We start from the raw sequence: 15,569 nt of genomic DNA on the forward strand, positions 1-15,569 counted from the left end.
ATATAGCACTTCTCGTTCACTACTAGTTACAAAGTGCTTAACAAATACAAAAATACAAAAAAAAACATAAAAACAAAAAACACAGTCATACAAGAGTATATAAAAAGAATAAAAACACTCAACGTGTGACAGAAATTTAAGTTAATATTATATTTATATATATTTTTGAGGGAAATACATTAAAACAAAAATAAAAAATCACCAATCCAAATTGTGGACACACTGATGACGTTGGACATTCATATTCATGCATATTTCTATGATAAATAAAAGTGATCACCTTCATCGCCATCACATCTGAAGCAAAAATGCTCTTTGGTCTCTATAAGTTGAATTTCTTTTTTTTTTTTTATCGGCTGTTATTTACTGAGAGTAAAAATCACATCGTGCTCATCGACTTAGAAACTCCGAGCTTCCCTGAACGCACCACCTGCAGATCCCTGCCGTCGGACCCTGAATGCAACAAGCTGCAGCGAAGCGGACGCTGCAGAATCGGACTCTGCGCATTCTGACGAGAGGAGCGAGGAAACGACGGGTTTTTCAATCCTCACCGAACATCGGTCCGGTCAGTATTTTCCCCCTCCGGTGTGGAGATTCAAACGCCAGTTTATCAACAAATAATTCGGGTTTAAATTCTTCACGCGCATCAAGTCCGCAGGTGGAGGGGTTGTTTTGTATTCCGGGATGCTCCAGCTCACACCCCGTCCTGCCGGAGGAATGTGGCGACAAAGTTTGGCACCACGAGGAACCGCGAGGGACTTTTATTCACGTTATTTGTGACGCTAGAGGACGCAGTCAGTGGTCAGAGTGTAAACATGTCAACAGATCATCACTCCCACGAGACAGCACGTTAATTGACTCCATCAGGCATCAACAGCGGGAGGCCTGGCTAGGAAAAGTACCGCAAAACCACAAAATACGCGTTAAACAGAGCGTTATGAAAGGTGACGTTGTGAAACAGCAGGGTATTTGTAGTCCGGTGTGTATTTTTGTACTTTCTAAGTGACACATTCAACGTATTGACTTGGATTTGGCGCCAGGGTATTTAAAGTAGTGCAGAGTACCTGACCACAGGTGAGTCGGTGCAGGATCTTCACCTCAGCTGTCATCGACTTCACCTGAAGACCGAGCGATACGGTCCGAATTCTATCGAGATGAATATCGATACTGATAATTATCGTGATAAGTGTAACATCAGTTTTCCTTTGAAGTTTAAAGGCAAATTTCTTTCTCGATTTAATCTGCTTGGTTTCGGATTCCTATTATGGAGCAGTTACAACAGGAACAATATAACAATGGAATAGCCCATAGCACATTGTGGGGATGGCGGTAATGCACCTTGACGTTGGTTGCCACCCGCCAGTAAACCAGAAGAAGAAGAAGAAGAAGAAGAAAACCTTCTCTCACATATGTCTAGTTCTGTTTAGCAATGGAGCCATTGTGACGTACCTGTATCTGAGGTTCTGTTTGCGGTCAGGCGGAGGTGAACCGTCTATTTTGGGACGCTCAGAGCAGACTAGCGATAAATGTCGCATTAAGTTTGTGGTTTTAAACTCTTCTTTATGGGCTGAGAATAGCACATCAGGCAAATGTAAGCTTGTTCAATTATACCTGCTCACTGTTCCTCAACAACGCTTAAGCTTTATTTCACAGCTTGTTTAAACCAGTGCGTTTAACAAACCCACGACCTTGTTTAAGTTTAGACCCTGTCAGGAAATCCAACACTTTATCTGCTGAGCAAATGATTGATCCAACACTTAATTCAGATGCAAATAGTACCTACTGTTGTGTACATGTACTGTAAATGACTCCCCGGCCAGTAAATACCTTCACTCATATCTTCGGTGCTATATCCACTGAAGGCCAGCAGATCAATATCGTGAATGAAAGTGCCTCTCACCTCGTGACCTTTTATTTTTCAGGGCTGAAACTGTGTCGCTCAATTAATGACTCAGGTTTATGGTCTGTTCAGGGCTGCGAATGATTTAAAGACGTGGGTTTGTGGATGTTGTTAGGAAGGTTACATTATGCTTGTTGTTGTCACTCATGCAAACTGCAAACGCTCCATAATGACTGTAGCTGTTGCTGCTGGGATGATATTTGATAGGCAGCTGTATCCCTTTGGAAAACAATATCAGTATCACTTGCTGTCACAGCCCATAATACGCCGAGGCCCGATATGAATGAGTTTGTTTGGACTGCTTCAGTAACGTCCTTATCCGTGTCTCATTCTCTAATCCAATTCCTCAGATACAGAGTTTGGTGTTCGGGGTTGCAGAGACAAAATTTTAGGATTAGCTGAAGGAAAATAAACCAACTAATGACAAAGTTTCCTTTTTGTTTTTTTACTCTTTCTTTTAAATTGTTGGGTTGACGGCTGGTTTTTCAATTTGCATTTGATCCACAGTTCAATTGCATGCATTAATTTATTGTTTTGTGCTGCTTGCATTAGCTGGAATAAGGAAAGAGTTGCGCTGGTTATTCACCATCATTCTGTTACATCTGAAACTTTGTTTTTTCTACAAACGTTTATTTTTATTCAGCGGTATAGTTAATGAAATACAAGTTTTATTATATTAGTAGCATTTTCAGCTTGTATCCCTGTAAACTGCTGCCACAGCCTGCAATGGGACGATGTCTCCACTTCCTCCTACTATTCGAAAATGAAGCTAAAATATCAAATGCTGCCATCTTATACTGATGATGTCATTTGGTCGCCACGAACACACGTGCTCGACCAATCAAGAGACGTTTCCTCCCCTTTTTTCCCATCATTTAACTAATTTAAACCAAACTTGCTGGAAAAATCAGCAGTCGAATATACATCACTTTAAAATGACAGAAATGTGTACTTTGACTTTTTTAAGTATCCTATCCACTTACATGAAGGAGGCAGGTTTTATGGCCGACATCGCAGCCAGCCACCAGGGGGCGATCAAGACAATTTGACTTCACTTTTGGGAGCTGCCATATCATTAAAAATAAATCTTTTTCTCTTCAGAAGTGACCTGGAGGAAGGAAGATGTCAGTGGTTTATAAAGATGACCAGGAGGACTGGCTGACAGTGTGTCTCAAGTACCTGCTCTTTGTTTTCAACTTTCTCTTCTGGGTAAGTTGACGAAGCATCTTTTTGAGATACCTGCACCTTCACATAAAGCTTAGAGGAGGAGTCCCTAACACAACGTTCACTGTTAATCTAAATAAACAGATTCTGCATGGGAATATGTGGAGTCTGGAGGCCAGGGACATGATTTTGGACGAATCGTGTCTGAGCAGGTTTGGTTGCCCGCCGGTAATTCATCGTCCGACGACAGGCGATGGACTCCGAGATTGCGCTCGTATTTACTTACGTGCTGCTCAAACACTAATGAATAAGCTTTATATTCAAGCTTTTATAGAAACCAGTGGCTGTTGGTATAAAAAGAGATAACTTAAGCAAATTCTTCACTGGAGCCACTTATTGAATATGAAATAATAATTTTATACTAAAATACGCGCAGGGAAAATGCTTTAATGCTTCTTTGAAACTGCAGACAGAGGCGTTAGAGGGAAGGAGCCATGTAGAAACAGGGAGAGGATTTAGGAGAGTTCTGAACAGGACTTGGCCCAAAGTGAGTCATCGATTATTCAGGGGGTTTTCCGAGTGCGTTGGAGAACAGTGCATCTCTGGCACTACACTTTATGATCCTCCGGTTTGCAGCTAAAGTGGTACAGCAGAGTGTCGGGGGGGGCATTTAAAAACATTTCCAAAGTCTGAATAAAGGAGGGGTTTAGAAATCTCTAAACTCCCTCTTTTAGTCATTTCCTTTCGTGCATCAGTCTTCGGGGTCGGACATATTTTGGGCAGGGCACTCACTCCGTCGTCTCCCCCCGGGGCCGTGCGCGTATCCGAGTGGCGCCTCCTTGATTGGCCATGTGTTGTTGTGGATTCGGGGATCTTGCCTTTGACGGAAAGGGATGAAGAGGAGACACACTCCGAGGCATTTCCTCTGCCTCCGCCACCCTGCGTTTGTTGTCCAGGAAGTGGTTCTCCGTGCTCGGGCTTGACCTCTGTAGTCCCACTGCTCCTGTGGCTGTTGTTCTTTATGCCTGACTGCCTCTGCTCTGTTTCTCTTTCTATTTCCTCCCTCTTTTCTTTTTACCCTCTAATCACTCCCTTCCAACGGCCTTTCTCACGTTGTTGTTTATCTATTATATCTGTTGCTTATCTAATATCCTTGAGCTCACTTCCTATCCGTCACTTCCTGGCCTGTGAAGTCGTAGAACGTTTGGTCTTGTATGTGATATATTTTATCAATGCTTTTAATCTCATTTTCTCCTCTGAAACCTTTTGCTCCACCCATATCAGTTTCATAGCATCTCTTTCTTTACCTTTATTCTCTAATGTCTTTCCTCCCTCCCTCCCTCTCCTCTCTTCTCTTGCAGGTGGGTGGAGCTGCCGTTTTGGGTGTCGGGGTCTGGACACTGGTGGAGAAGAGCGACTACCTGAGCCTGCTGGCCTCCAGCACTTTTGCCGTGTCTGCGTATATCCTCATCCTGGCTGGCAGCCTGGTGGTGGTCACGGGCTTCTTGGGCTGTTGTGCTGTCGTCAGGGAACAGAGGAGCTGTCTGTCCACGGTGAGACAGCAGAGACACACCTGGAATACAATACTGGGTGTATATTATGAAGAAATGTGAATTTTAACAGTGAGAAGAGTAAATTCTCTTTTTTCTGATGCATTTTCAAATGTTTTTTTATGCTAATTTGCTTGTAGAAAAGTTAACATTTTAAGATATTTCATTGAAAGGAGTGTAGTTTCCTCGGAGAAGTCCTAAGTGCAGGTCGAGGTCTTCCAATAATTGCATCGAAATGCCTCCGATGCTGCCAAAAAAGCCGGGCATTGACGACTGCAAATCTATGCACAGTTCAGATACCACTTCCTTAAAGTATATTAGTTTCACCCAGATAAAACTATAACTTTCTTTTCCCAGAAATCACTACTTCTTCGCCGCTCTAAAAATAAACTTCTTATTTGTCTTTCTTTATCAGAATTGATTTCCGATAGTGTAGCATTTAGCCATAGTCACCTCATCACATCCACACAGGGATTTTTTATGTGCTGGTATCCGATCGGTACTCGGTACTTTAATACATAAAGTCCAGGTATCTGCAAGTTGTATCAGAATACACACAGTGGTTTACAAAAAGTCTGAATCGACTTTCTGAGATGATCCTGGAGCATCCAGCATCTTCATATTCTGCACTGCATGTCAGGACAGATGGGGAAAAAGCCTCTCGGGTAACTCAATATTAAAAAAATGCGGACTGTCCCATTTTTTTTAAATAGATCAACAAACCCCCGCTCGAGGACCGAAGGGGTCTCATTGTTACACAGACTGAAACATGTATGAGCACATTTGTTTTAGTACAGAAATGTTGATGATTCTTTCTGCTGCACATGTTGGAAATGCTCCTCGCTGTGTCTCACGTGGGCAACAATGCTGACGGTTTGTCCTCTCACATTTTCATGTCCACACTCCGACAGCACACGCTCTCCTTGGCCTAAGTTCTGTCGCTGGATGCTGACAAATGGCTCCGACGGGGCCCTTATACTGTCCTCTTTATTTTACTGAGGCCGGGGCCCAATGGGAGAGACGCGGGCGGGAGGTTAACGTTCGCTGCCGCAAGACTATTTATAGTAATGTTGATGGATCGAGCAATATGAGGGAGAACTGGGTTTGCGGGAGGGGAAGAAGTGGATGTGTTGAGAATTCGGAGTCGGTGGCGCATTTTGGTTGAATATCAACTTTTATTAATGTGGCTATTTACAGATTAGTTTGGTGGAGATTAACGATTGACGTCAGCACCCGCGCGTGTGTGTGTTTGTGTGTAGAAGTGGTGAAACATTTTGTGTGGGCAGCCGACACAGAATTTTTTTAAATCTTGTAACCAGGAGATGGAGCACAGTGTCTCTGTTTGTCTCTGTGTGATAACTGTAAAATAGAAGATTAACTTAAGTGTAGTCAAATTTATTGCTCCCATGCTGTGCGTGTGTGTGCTTTTTCCGTGCGTGCGTGTGCGTGCGTGCGTGCGTGTGCGCGCATGCGTGCGTGCGTGCGTGCGTGTGTGTGTGTGTGAGAGAGTGTGTGGTAGGTAGCAGCATCTGTCATGGTCCTGATGCTGCTGTCAAACCCGCTCTGCGACACCTGCGCCTAATGACTTGTATGTGTGTGTGTGTGTTTGCGTTGTGTGGCCCGTGTTTGTGTGAGGTCTATGTCCCATTGTCTGAACAAAGAAAAGTGTGTGCATTGTGTGAGGCTGTGTCCAAAATCACCCACTCATTCACTACCACCTACGCACTATGTAGTGATGTCATTGGACACTACTCTGCACATTTTCTTTTACTTTAGCATCAAGCCTTTTAGGTAAAAAGCAAACTGAACGAGCATGTTTACAAGTAGAAATAAACTTGTTTGCTGCAGTTTATGATGCTCTGCTCTCATTACATATTTTAACGCCACAGCTCACAGATTTCTCTCATGCATGTCATAAAAAAAATACAAACTACGCCAACGGAAATACTTGGGACGTAAATCTGTCGTCATCCTCACGATTATTCCGATATTTTCGATGGAGAACAAGAAGGAGTAGAATCGGCAGAAAGGAGGGAAGGCTGAGACGTGCCGCCTTCTCTCTTTCGAGCGCAATGCACTGTCACAGCTCTCTAAATCTGCAGGTGATTTATCCGATACACACTTTGCTTTTCAGTTTATACAATAGTACTTTTCATCATTGAGGATGAAGCTCACAATTAGAACCTCCTGCTGCTGAGATATTGACTTTTAGCTGTTTAATTACACTCATCTGATGCCTGATGTTTCTTTATAATCCTCATTTTCCTGAAGAATACAATTGAATATTTGCGCAGTGGTGATTTGTTAATAATTAAACCAGCGTTATTAGTTTTTTTGCCAACGTGCTGCTTTGAAGTTAACTGTGACACATATTGGATGTTGTCTCAAACGGCTTGGGGGAGCTCCTGTAAAGACACCTCCGAGAAATCTGAAGCTGTCATTCTGCTCCCCGCTCGTCTCCTTTTCGCGCGGCCCCGCCATCTGTTTTCCGACGCGACAGATGCGGCACAATGACAGTTGATGGAGGTTTTTATTGAGCCGTCGCGAGTGTGAGCCACTAACTCCGATGAGTTGGCACCGGGCGACAACTGTGCTGAAGTCAGACGTCTGGGTGAATTGAAGTCCTGTGTGGAATTTATTGACTCTTTTGTCTCTGTGTGTCCTTTGTCTCCACAGTACTTCTTCTGCCTGCTGTTTATCTTCCTGATTGAACTGGTGGCTGGAGTACTGGCCTATGTTTACTACCAGAGGGTAAGTGGTTACCTGCGTATTAGTGGAGTGGTGATGGTCTAAACTGCCAAAGCATGTTCAGTATGTTCCTCTCCTGGATTACCAGCCTCTTCACACTGCGTTGGAATATTTGAATTCTTCACTTAAAGCAGTTGCAAGGCAGGAACTCCAGACTTCAGTTAATGTTTATTGCTTGTCTTGCCTAATATGGGCCCTTCGAGATTTCAGTGCTTTTCAGTTTTGTTTTACTTTCCAACCCACGTGAAAAGGTTTCCCAGAGGCCTTTGTTCTGTCTCGTAGGACCCGGGTGACGACTCTGGGAGAATCTACACTAGGTCTTTTTAGCTTCGCTCTTTTTATGCTGTGAGAGTTGTGTTCCGTGTCTGGAGTTTATCTACACACACATCTTTAGAGTTGTGTGTCTCATTGGTTTTCCTGTGAATGTATGTGACCAGTTTGAGTTTGGTACATGCCTTCAAAAACGGGTTAAAGCTTGGTTTTTGAGGTTGAGTTAGTTTCAGATTTAGGGTAAACATTGGTGAGGCATTATTTCTCCGCCTCTGAGGCAGATAGAGACATGAAATAAAAACTTTTCATGGCATAAAATCATTGTTTTTTTTCCCCTAAACTTGGCGAACATTTAACAAAAATCAATAAAGCGGGAAAACTCCCAGAGATCTCCCCCCCCCCCCCCAATCTTCTCTGTCTCACACACTGTTTCTCGCCGTCTCTCTCTGTTCCTCTCCTCCAGCTGAGCGAGGAACTGAAGCAGCATCTCAACCAGACGATGTCGGAGAACTACGCCCAGCCAGGGAGGGAGGCTGTCACGTTAGCTGTGGACCGACTACAACAGGATGTATGGACTATGTTTAATGAAGTTTATCTCAGATTATATGTTGCACAATAAAAACACAGTCATAAAAGAACAAAAACACCCATTACAATGATAGAAACTGCAATATGTTAAAAATAGGTTTTAAGTTTTGATTTTAAGGAAGCAACAGACTCAGCCCTTTTTTCTCCAGAGCCAGAGGATCTCAAAGTGCGAGCAGGGTTGTAAGAGGATTTAAGTTGCAAGAATTCTTATACTGATTTAAAAACGGTCTCAGTTATTGAGAAGAGTTGATTTGTGCTTTTCTCCTTCACTATGTGACATAATCAAACCCTTCGCCCTCTTCTGTCTGACTCTCCAGTTCAAGTGCTGTGGCAGCAACAACTCCCACGACTGGATGGCGAGCGCGTACATTTCGTCGAGGCTCGCAGAGGGGAGGGTTGTGCCCGACAGCTGCTGCAAGACCATCACCCCTCTCTGTGGCCAGAGAGACCACCCGTCCAACATCTACAAGGTGGAGGTCAGTGCGGGAAATGAACGGCTAAATCATGACTCTTCAATTACATCACGTTGCATTTATGTAATTTTCTATTGATTGATTGTTTTTTGTAGAATAAAGAAGATATTTCTCTTATCTGTATTTTCCCTTTCATCCTTTCACTCTGCAGGGAGGATGCATCACTAAGCTGGAGCAGTTTCTGGCCGACCACCTGTTGGTCATCGGTGCCGTGGGAATCGGAGTGGCCTGTCTGCAGGTAAGTGAAATATGATAATGGAGTTTGAACCTGTATTAATGCTCCATTAAACACACAACTCTGGACAGAAGCGTAGCTGCTTTCAGTCGTACTGCTTTCTAGTCTGCATGCACAGTTGGAGACCTTGTTATTTAAATGGAGAGGAAAATGGACTCGTCCAACATCAACCCAACAGCAAAACAGCTCTACTGTCTTCCACCTGAATAAACTCTTCTAACAAGTATATGAACCCAAATTATTCATTCATCCAAATGAAACGCTGCCTTTACCTTTGTTGGCCTCTTGTTGAATAAAAGCAGGCAGATGGATTCTCAATCTTTCCATTACTGAAAATGTTGCATCACAGGTCAACAACTTCTAAATGGACACATCTTTTCATCCCGGGCTCTTAGTCATTATCTCTTTTTTTTTTTCATCCCTGTTATTTGATTTCACCCACACTGAGATGGACTCGAGGTCGTTAGCCCCACAGAGGAGGACACAGGGACACTTTGTCTTTTACAACGCGAGTGCTGGTTGACAGCTCTCTCACAACTGTGCGGAAAATACTGAGACCAAACAAACCTGCGCTGATTCTTTAGGGTGGCATCTGGTATGCTCTTAATGAAACTGACAATGAGGCCTGGTTACCGGCAGAGTCGTAATAATCAAGGCCTTAGACTAAAAAAGATATCACCTGTCATGTGGGATACTTTTGTTGACGAGAGAATTTTTGTTAACTGTTTAACGTGATTTTTAATCAGCTACAAATTGTCTGAAGGGACATCTACATGAAAATATAAACCCAAACATTTACCTGCTTAGTTTAAGTGTGATTAAACACTTTCACTTCATCTACACATGTATGTTTCCTTTCCTAGTCTTCTCTGCGTTCTCTCCTGTCTCTGTTACACTGATTGAAATAACGTAGATTTGTGGAAATACACGTTAAATCACACTGTGGTTTTCATCTTTCCACATTTGTCTCTTTGTACAACATTAACCTGTCTGGTGTGTTGTGCTGTCTGTCTTTGTCTTTGTGTGTGTGTGTTGTCACTGTAGCTGGCTGGGGCAGCCTTGACAGCCTGCTTTATTTATCTGCTCTATAAGGAAGAGGAGGACGACTTCGGTACTTTGTGATTTAGCTCTAGAGCGTCTTTGTGCTTTAATCAACGGAAGCGACCAGGTTGGAGGGCATTGTGGGAATTTGTCACGTGTCTGCATGTTTTGTTTCTCTCTGAAATCTCGTCGGCTACGTGGACATTTTGACTTTCCTCCATGATCTTTGCTGAGCGTGAAGCATGCGGCCGCCTGGCTTTGGCTGTGTGTCGCTGCATGTTGAACTGAACTGCGTCTGCTCTGTGATGTGTGTCATGTTCTTTATATTCATAAAGAATATATGCTTCATTCTACACATATAAAGTACCTGTGCTGACAGGAAAAGGGAAATTATGGTGACATGTCTTTTTACAGTATAAACCAACGTTTTTCTGTTTATTATTATTTATTATAATAATACTCTGTTATCTATGTAGCATTTCTTAGCATAGAATGCAGTTAAAAGGAGTTACAGGAGTGACCCAGCCTATATGAATGTTCTTATAAATTGCAGAATACGCCACACTTTGAGGATTTTTCTTTTGTAGTTGAAAATCTCCTAGTAAATTATCATGAAGATAAATTGCTGTTGTTGCTATAGTTACCTGGAATCTAAAATAGACGACCACTGCTCGACTCTCATGAACGTTGAGTTTCTAGAAGAGAAATTCAAATTTTTGGCTTAAAACTGGGTTTTTCCATCATAACAAATTTCTCAAATCACCCCTGTCTTGTTAAATTAGGCTTCAAGAAAACAATGAGCCAAAACGTCGGTCTTCTCCTCTGCCTCTACTGTAAATATCCTTCATTAGTGGGGAAGCAGAAACTTGCCTGAAGAGAGTTTGCGGTGATGAAGCTCGATGACTCTTCCTCTCAGGGCTTTTAGAGACTCAGAGATTGAATCTGGGCACCTGACTGTTTCTCCATCAACCTGGCAGACCCAGGGGCTCCGGTCAATAACTGCTCCTGCTGATCTTTCTTTATTCCTTTTTGTATATTAGTGAATAGTACAGTGCGTCTGTAAACCGCATCTGTACATTGAGTCGAATACCATTTAAGTTTTTTCTTTTGAAAACTTTTTTGAATCCACTTTTTGAAATTGCAAAATTATTAATTTAGACAAAATTTTGGGATAAACTTCTTTTTTATCAATAAGAATGTTACTTCTGAATTAACAAATCCTAATAGCAATATGACAAAGGTTCAATATATAATAATAGCTTTATTTATGTAGCACTTTTCAAACGGGATGCCATATACATAGTCTTAAAAAAGAATCCGTCTTTAAACCTAAAAGAAATAATAACAGTGTTTATATTTGATTTTCACATGAATCTGCTTTTTGACAGCCCCTCTCCAAGGTGCTTTGTTTCGTATCTGCCTGCACAAGCATGTGCACACGCACGTGTGCTGCAACAATGGCTGCCTGACTCCCGCCATCCCCATAGCAACCAGCCTCATCCTCTCCAGCAGTCCCTAACCCCATCACCTTTAACCCCCTCTCTATCACCTCGGGCTGCTTCCTGCAGTCCACCATGGCGACTCCTGAGCTAACACTTCCTGTTTTCAGATCTGCGGGATGGTGTTCACCTGCTGCTTGTACAGGAGGATCAAGATGGAGCCTTACTGAGCCCACCATTCCTCCCCCCCCCCAACACACGGACGGACCTATCACCCGCTGAAACCCAAACTTCAGCCTCTGTGTTCTGAACTCTGACCTTTTGCCATCCAAGACAAAAACACAGACATGTTTCAGGTCACATCCAGAGCTTCAGTTCCTGTGTTGCACTTCAGTTGCAACGCACTCCAATCCAGGCTTATGCATTTCTTATCCGGGCTTCCTGCGGAGTCATTGCCTTGGCTGAGCCGCATGCTTTGGTGTGAGCAGGACTCAAGACGGGGAAATCTGCTGTCAAGTTACTTTCTACTCCCCTCGTAGTGATGGGGATAGATTTATCATGTTTTTTTCACTGATGTAATGGGCTTTTCTGCAGACTCCAGTGCTTCACTAAGTGGAGTGAGAGGAGCACTGTGTACGAGCCTGTAAAAGATGGAAGGAAAGTTATGGTTGTAACGCAATGTGCCTCGATCACAGCTTTATGTATTGATTCTGTACCTGAAATATTTAAAGCAATGAAGTGATTTAACAAATGACGTATAGTTCACTGTCTTTTATATTTGTAGTTATGTCTATATAACTGATAATGGCAGTAAATATTAAACTGTATCATTGTTTATAAAACTGAGCAATTCAGGTAGTTAAATGTATGGAAGACAATCCCACTCAAATATTTAGTGAAAGTCATCTCGGCTACTCTATCCCTGAAGTAATGACTCCACCTAGTGGTCGTCAAGGGTCATATACTGAATGTGTGCGACTAAATATCCCACTTACTTCTGATGCCATATTATGAAATATATAGGGACAGTAAAGCAGATATTTATATTCATGTGTGATACTAGAAAACTGTTGCATTACAGATCATTTAAAGATTTTTTTGCCACAGAAAGTAACTATTTGTTTTCATTGTCTAATCTCTCTCTCCACACCTTTTTGCCAAAACTATTACCTCGGGGAAAAAAACACATTTAGCCTTGTTGACAATGTATTTTAGAGCTGGAGGTCACGTGGAATGTAAAGAATAGTAATGTGTACCGTCAAGATATAGATGTTTTGGTTTCAGAGATCAAAAAGTGAAATATCAGTTTGAATTTTTATATTATCTTCCGTTTAAATCCCTTGAAAGAATAGGTCACAGTTGCAGTGACTGTGTATTTTCCTATGATTGGTGCTAATGTAGATGGTTGATGACGATATATAACAGTGGCATGTGCTCCAGCTACTGATTGTGCTACTCAAACTATTGACATGAACATCATAAATAAATGTTTTGAATATTGTTGCATCAGTTTCTTTGCATGGACCAGAGTGACAGGTCGTTTATAGGCCACCTGGGGTTTCTACAAAATAAAAGTGCAGGAAACTTGCGACCCCCATTATCCTTGGGCTCAGTTGAAGCATACAACAATGATTTTATTTTATTTAAGTTTTGTAAAGAAAAATGTGCACATGTGTCTTACTTGAGGGGCCATGTAGGGACAAATCAAATCAAGATGGGGGACATTTTGTATTATGGACGGGTCACCACAAAACTTGGTGGAAGGATGTGGTTTGAACCCATTTCGATTTTGGTGCGGATCCGGATCGGGGGGGGCAGATCTGTTTTCACTTTCTTTAACATTTTGAGATTTTTCGGGGGATGGTTGTATACACCAGTGTGCAGTTTAACCCCCTGTTGGTGCCTTGTGACCTCTGGGGGGGGGATCCCGACCCCTAGTTTGGAAACCGCTGCTTTACAGTCCATCATGTGACGTCTCTCCACAGCCTTGTACAATGTGGAAGGACGGTGTCTGAACCACTAGAGGGAGACAGAGGTTGTCAGTTTGCAGTGGTCGGGGCCTTTAATCCAATTAATCATGTGAAATGAATCCTGCTACTTTGCTGAAGCCAGTTCGGTTTCACCACAGTGACGGAGGTTGCACTTAGATCACTGTTTTGTGTTTTTGAACTCGTCAAAGATTCAGATTGGCTCAACTCCACATGTCTGAAATCATTTAGGTCTTTGCTCCGTTGACTGAATCTCAAACAGAGCTGAGATAGAAACAAATCTAATCCTGCTCCTCTCAGCACTAAACAAGAAGAATCACCGAACTCACGTTGGAAACGATTCACTTGCCTCTTTTTCACGGAGCGTGCCTGCTTATCCAAACACACCCTTCATGTGCAGTTTGCTCCTCGGAGCGGTCCGAGCATATGCTCCCTGCTTCGGTTTTCACGTGAAAAAAGCCCCTCACATCTGTCTCTCTGCGTTTCCTCTGTGTACACTGGGAAAGGCAGCTTGTCAAAGTCTCTTCCAGATAAATGGGAGCTGGATTGAGAGCTCAGATTGAGGTCGCTCGCTTTATCGTGTAATGTGTGGGCTCGGGCAGGAGGGTATTGTGAAAAAACGCTGGCTGTGTGGGGTCTCCCACAACTCCACATTGGAAAATCTCGTCGGCTTCCCAGCTCAGACCGCATTTGCGTTGCTAGTGTGGTTTCGAGGGTTTCTTTCGAGGGAGGGTCTCCATATATTAAACTCGCACACAGTGGGAAAAAGGGGGTCTCAGACTTGTGGACCCCACTGTAGATTGTTTGTGCTTCACTGTGTGTGCTGTATTGTTGCCATATGACCCAACTATTTGTCTTTGAAGCATGACTTTTCCCTTTGTTTTCCCGCAGCCCCGGTTTACTTACCAGACACTGTGTCGGTCCCGAGCGATCCATCACTGTCACACATTTGGGGGAAAAAGGGCACAAAGTTTTTAAGTTTGGATTTTCTCCAACATTTTGGCTTCAATGTTTTGTGGAGTTTCCTCGGTCCCTTTGTCTTCATCAGCTGGAAGAGTGTGGCTCTCATTTCCTGCAGATGTCACACACACACTGATGCAGGGCGATGGCATGCTGACTCTGACAAGATAGAAACACACACACACACACACACACACACACACCTAAGAGGTTGTACACATTAGCATGCGGTGTACACCCTCTGCCAGAGGGAAACCTGTGACGGAGAATTGGGAGCAGCTGGAGATTCACCAGTCCCATGTGTTGAGGCCTCTTTGCAACACACACACACACACACACACACACATACACACACACTCACACACACATACATACTCCTTTTTCTAGTTGTGAGAGCACACATTGACATAAATCATTCCCTAGCTCACCCACCTGTGCATATATGTACAAATATATTTAAGAACTTACCTCTTCTATTATGAATGTTATGTTATTTATTACAGCAGTTTTTATTATTTATTAGAAACTGTCATATTTACATGTTTAATCGTTTTTAATTTAAGAACTGCAGGGGAGGCAGCGGAGGTCAAGGGATACATTTTTTTTTAAAGAACCGAGGCTCCCACTCCCCCGCTGGGATCTGAGCTCTTTTAAACTGTCTCTTATTTTTTCCTTTGTTAATGAGAGACTTTTGAGTGTGTATTCACAGTCCACATGTGCCCGTGGTCCTCGTCACACACATTCGGAGAGTGTTGTGTTTTAACCCCAACCTAACTGAAACCTAATCGTAACCCTAAAACAAAGTCCTAACTCTTAAACAGCTCTTTAAAGTTGTGAGGACCAAACAAAATGTCCTAACAATGTCAAATGTCCTTGCGTCAATATGTCCTTGCAACGTCAAAATATCCTCACGTTAAAAAGGCCCCACGTCAAAATGTCTTCAGGGTGTCAAATTGTCCCCACGTTAAAAAGGCCTCACGATGTGGAAATGTCCTTACAACGTCAAAATGTCCTCATGTCAAAATGGCCTCACATCAAAAAGGCCTCATGTCAAAATGGTGTCACGATGATGGTTTGCACAGCGAGGACTTTGTATTGACTTCCAGTTAATGTGGTAGGCCAACCAACACTTTAACCTAAACCATGACATCTCACCTCTGACCTTGACCAGGACCTCAGACCCGGCTTTGGTCCCTGTGAGGTCTACTGGTCC

General features: G+C 42.9%; 1 protein-coding gene across 5 annotated transcripts; it reads left to right on the forward strand.

Annotated features, from left to right (window-relative positions):
• Window positions 1–406: 406 nt before the first annotated feature.
• Window positions 407–12,597, forward strand: tspan11 (tetraspanin 11). Of its 5 annotated transcripts, none has more exons than XR_004613193.1 (9): window positions 407–565; window positions 3,002–3,109; window positions 4,426–4,617; window positions 7,291–7,365; window positions 8,096–8,200; window positions 8,538–8,696; window positions 8,845–8,931; window positions 9,973–10,153; window positions 10,206–11,088. XR_004613193.1 is itself a non-coding variant. In XM_034579125.1 (9 exons), the coding sequence occupies exons 2-8, from the start codon at window positions 3,023–3,025 to the stop codon at window positions 10,048–10,050; spliced, it is 783 nt and encodes a 260-aa protein (XP_034435016.1). In that variant the 5' UTR covers window positions 407–565; window positions 3,002–3,022; the 3' UTR covers window positions 10,051–10,096; window positions 11,579–12,597. The 5 variants fall into 5 exon arrangements, 4 of the variants coding, with proteins under 4 accessions (XP_034435016.1, XP_034435019.1, XP_034435017.1 ...); XM_034579125.1 differs by lacking the exon at window positions 10,206–11,088 and adding an exon at window positions 11,579–12,597 and having other exon boundaries at window positions 9,973–10,096; XM_034579128.1 differs by lacking the exon at window positions 10,206–11,088 and adding an exon at window positions 11,579–12,597 and having other exon boundaries at window positions 10,021–10,096.
• Window positions 12,598–15,569: the final 2,972 nt, after the last annotated feature.

The sequence above is a fragment of the Hippoglossus hippoglossus genome, chromosome 23 (assembly GCF_009819705.1).
Source record: "Hippoglossus hippoglossus isolate fHipHip1 chromosome 23, fHipHip1.pri, whole genome shotgun sequence".
NCBI classification, from domain to species: domain Eukaryota; kingdom Metazoa; phylum Chordata; class Actinopteri; order Pleuronectiformes; family Pleuronectidae; genus Hippoglossus; species Hippoglossus hippoglossus.

Excerpts from the sequence above, each read along its gene's own strand:
- tspan11 (XM_034579125.1), top strand. The coding sequence starts at position 3,023 with ATGTCAGTGGTTTATAAAGATGACCAGGAGGACTGGCTGACAGTGTGT. Across the intron at positions 3,110-4,425 it reads TTTTCAACTTTCTCTTCTGG|GTGGGTGGAGCTGCCGTTTT; the intron begins GTAAGTTGACGA and ends CTTCTCTTGCAG. Across the intron at positions 8,697-8,844 it reads CCAACATCTACAAGGTGGAG|GGAGGATGCATCACTAAGCT; the intron begins GTCAGTGCGGGA and ends TTCACTCTGCAG.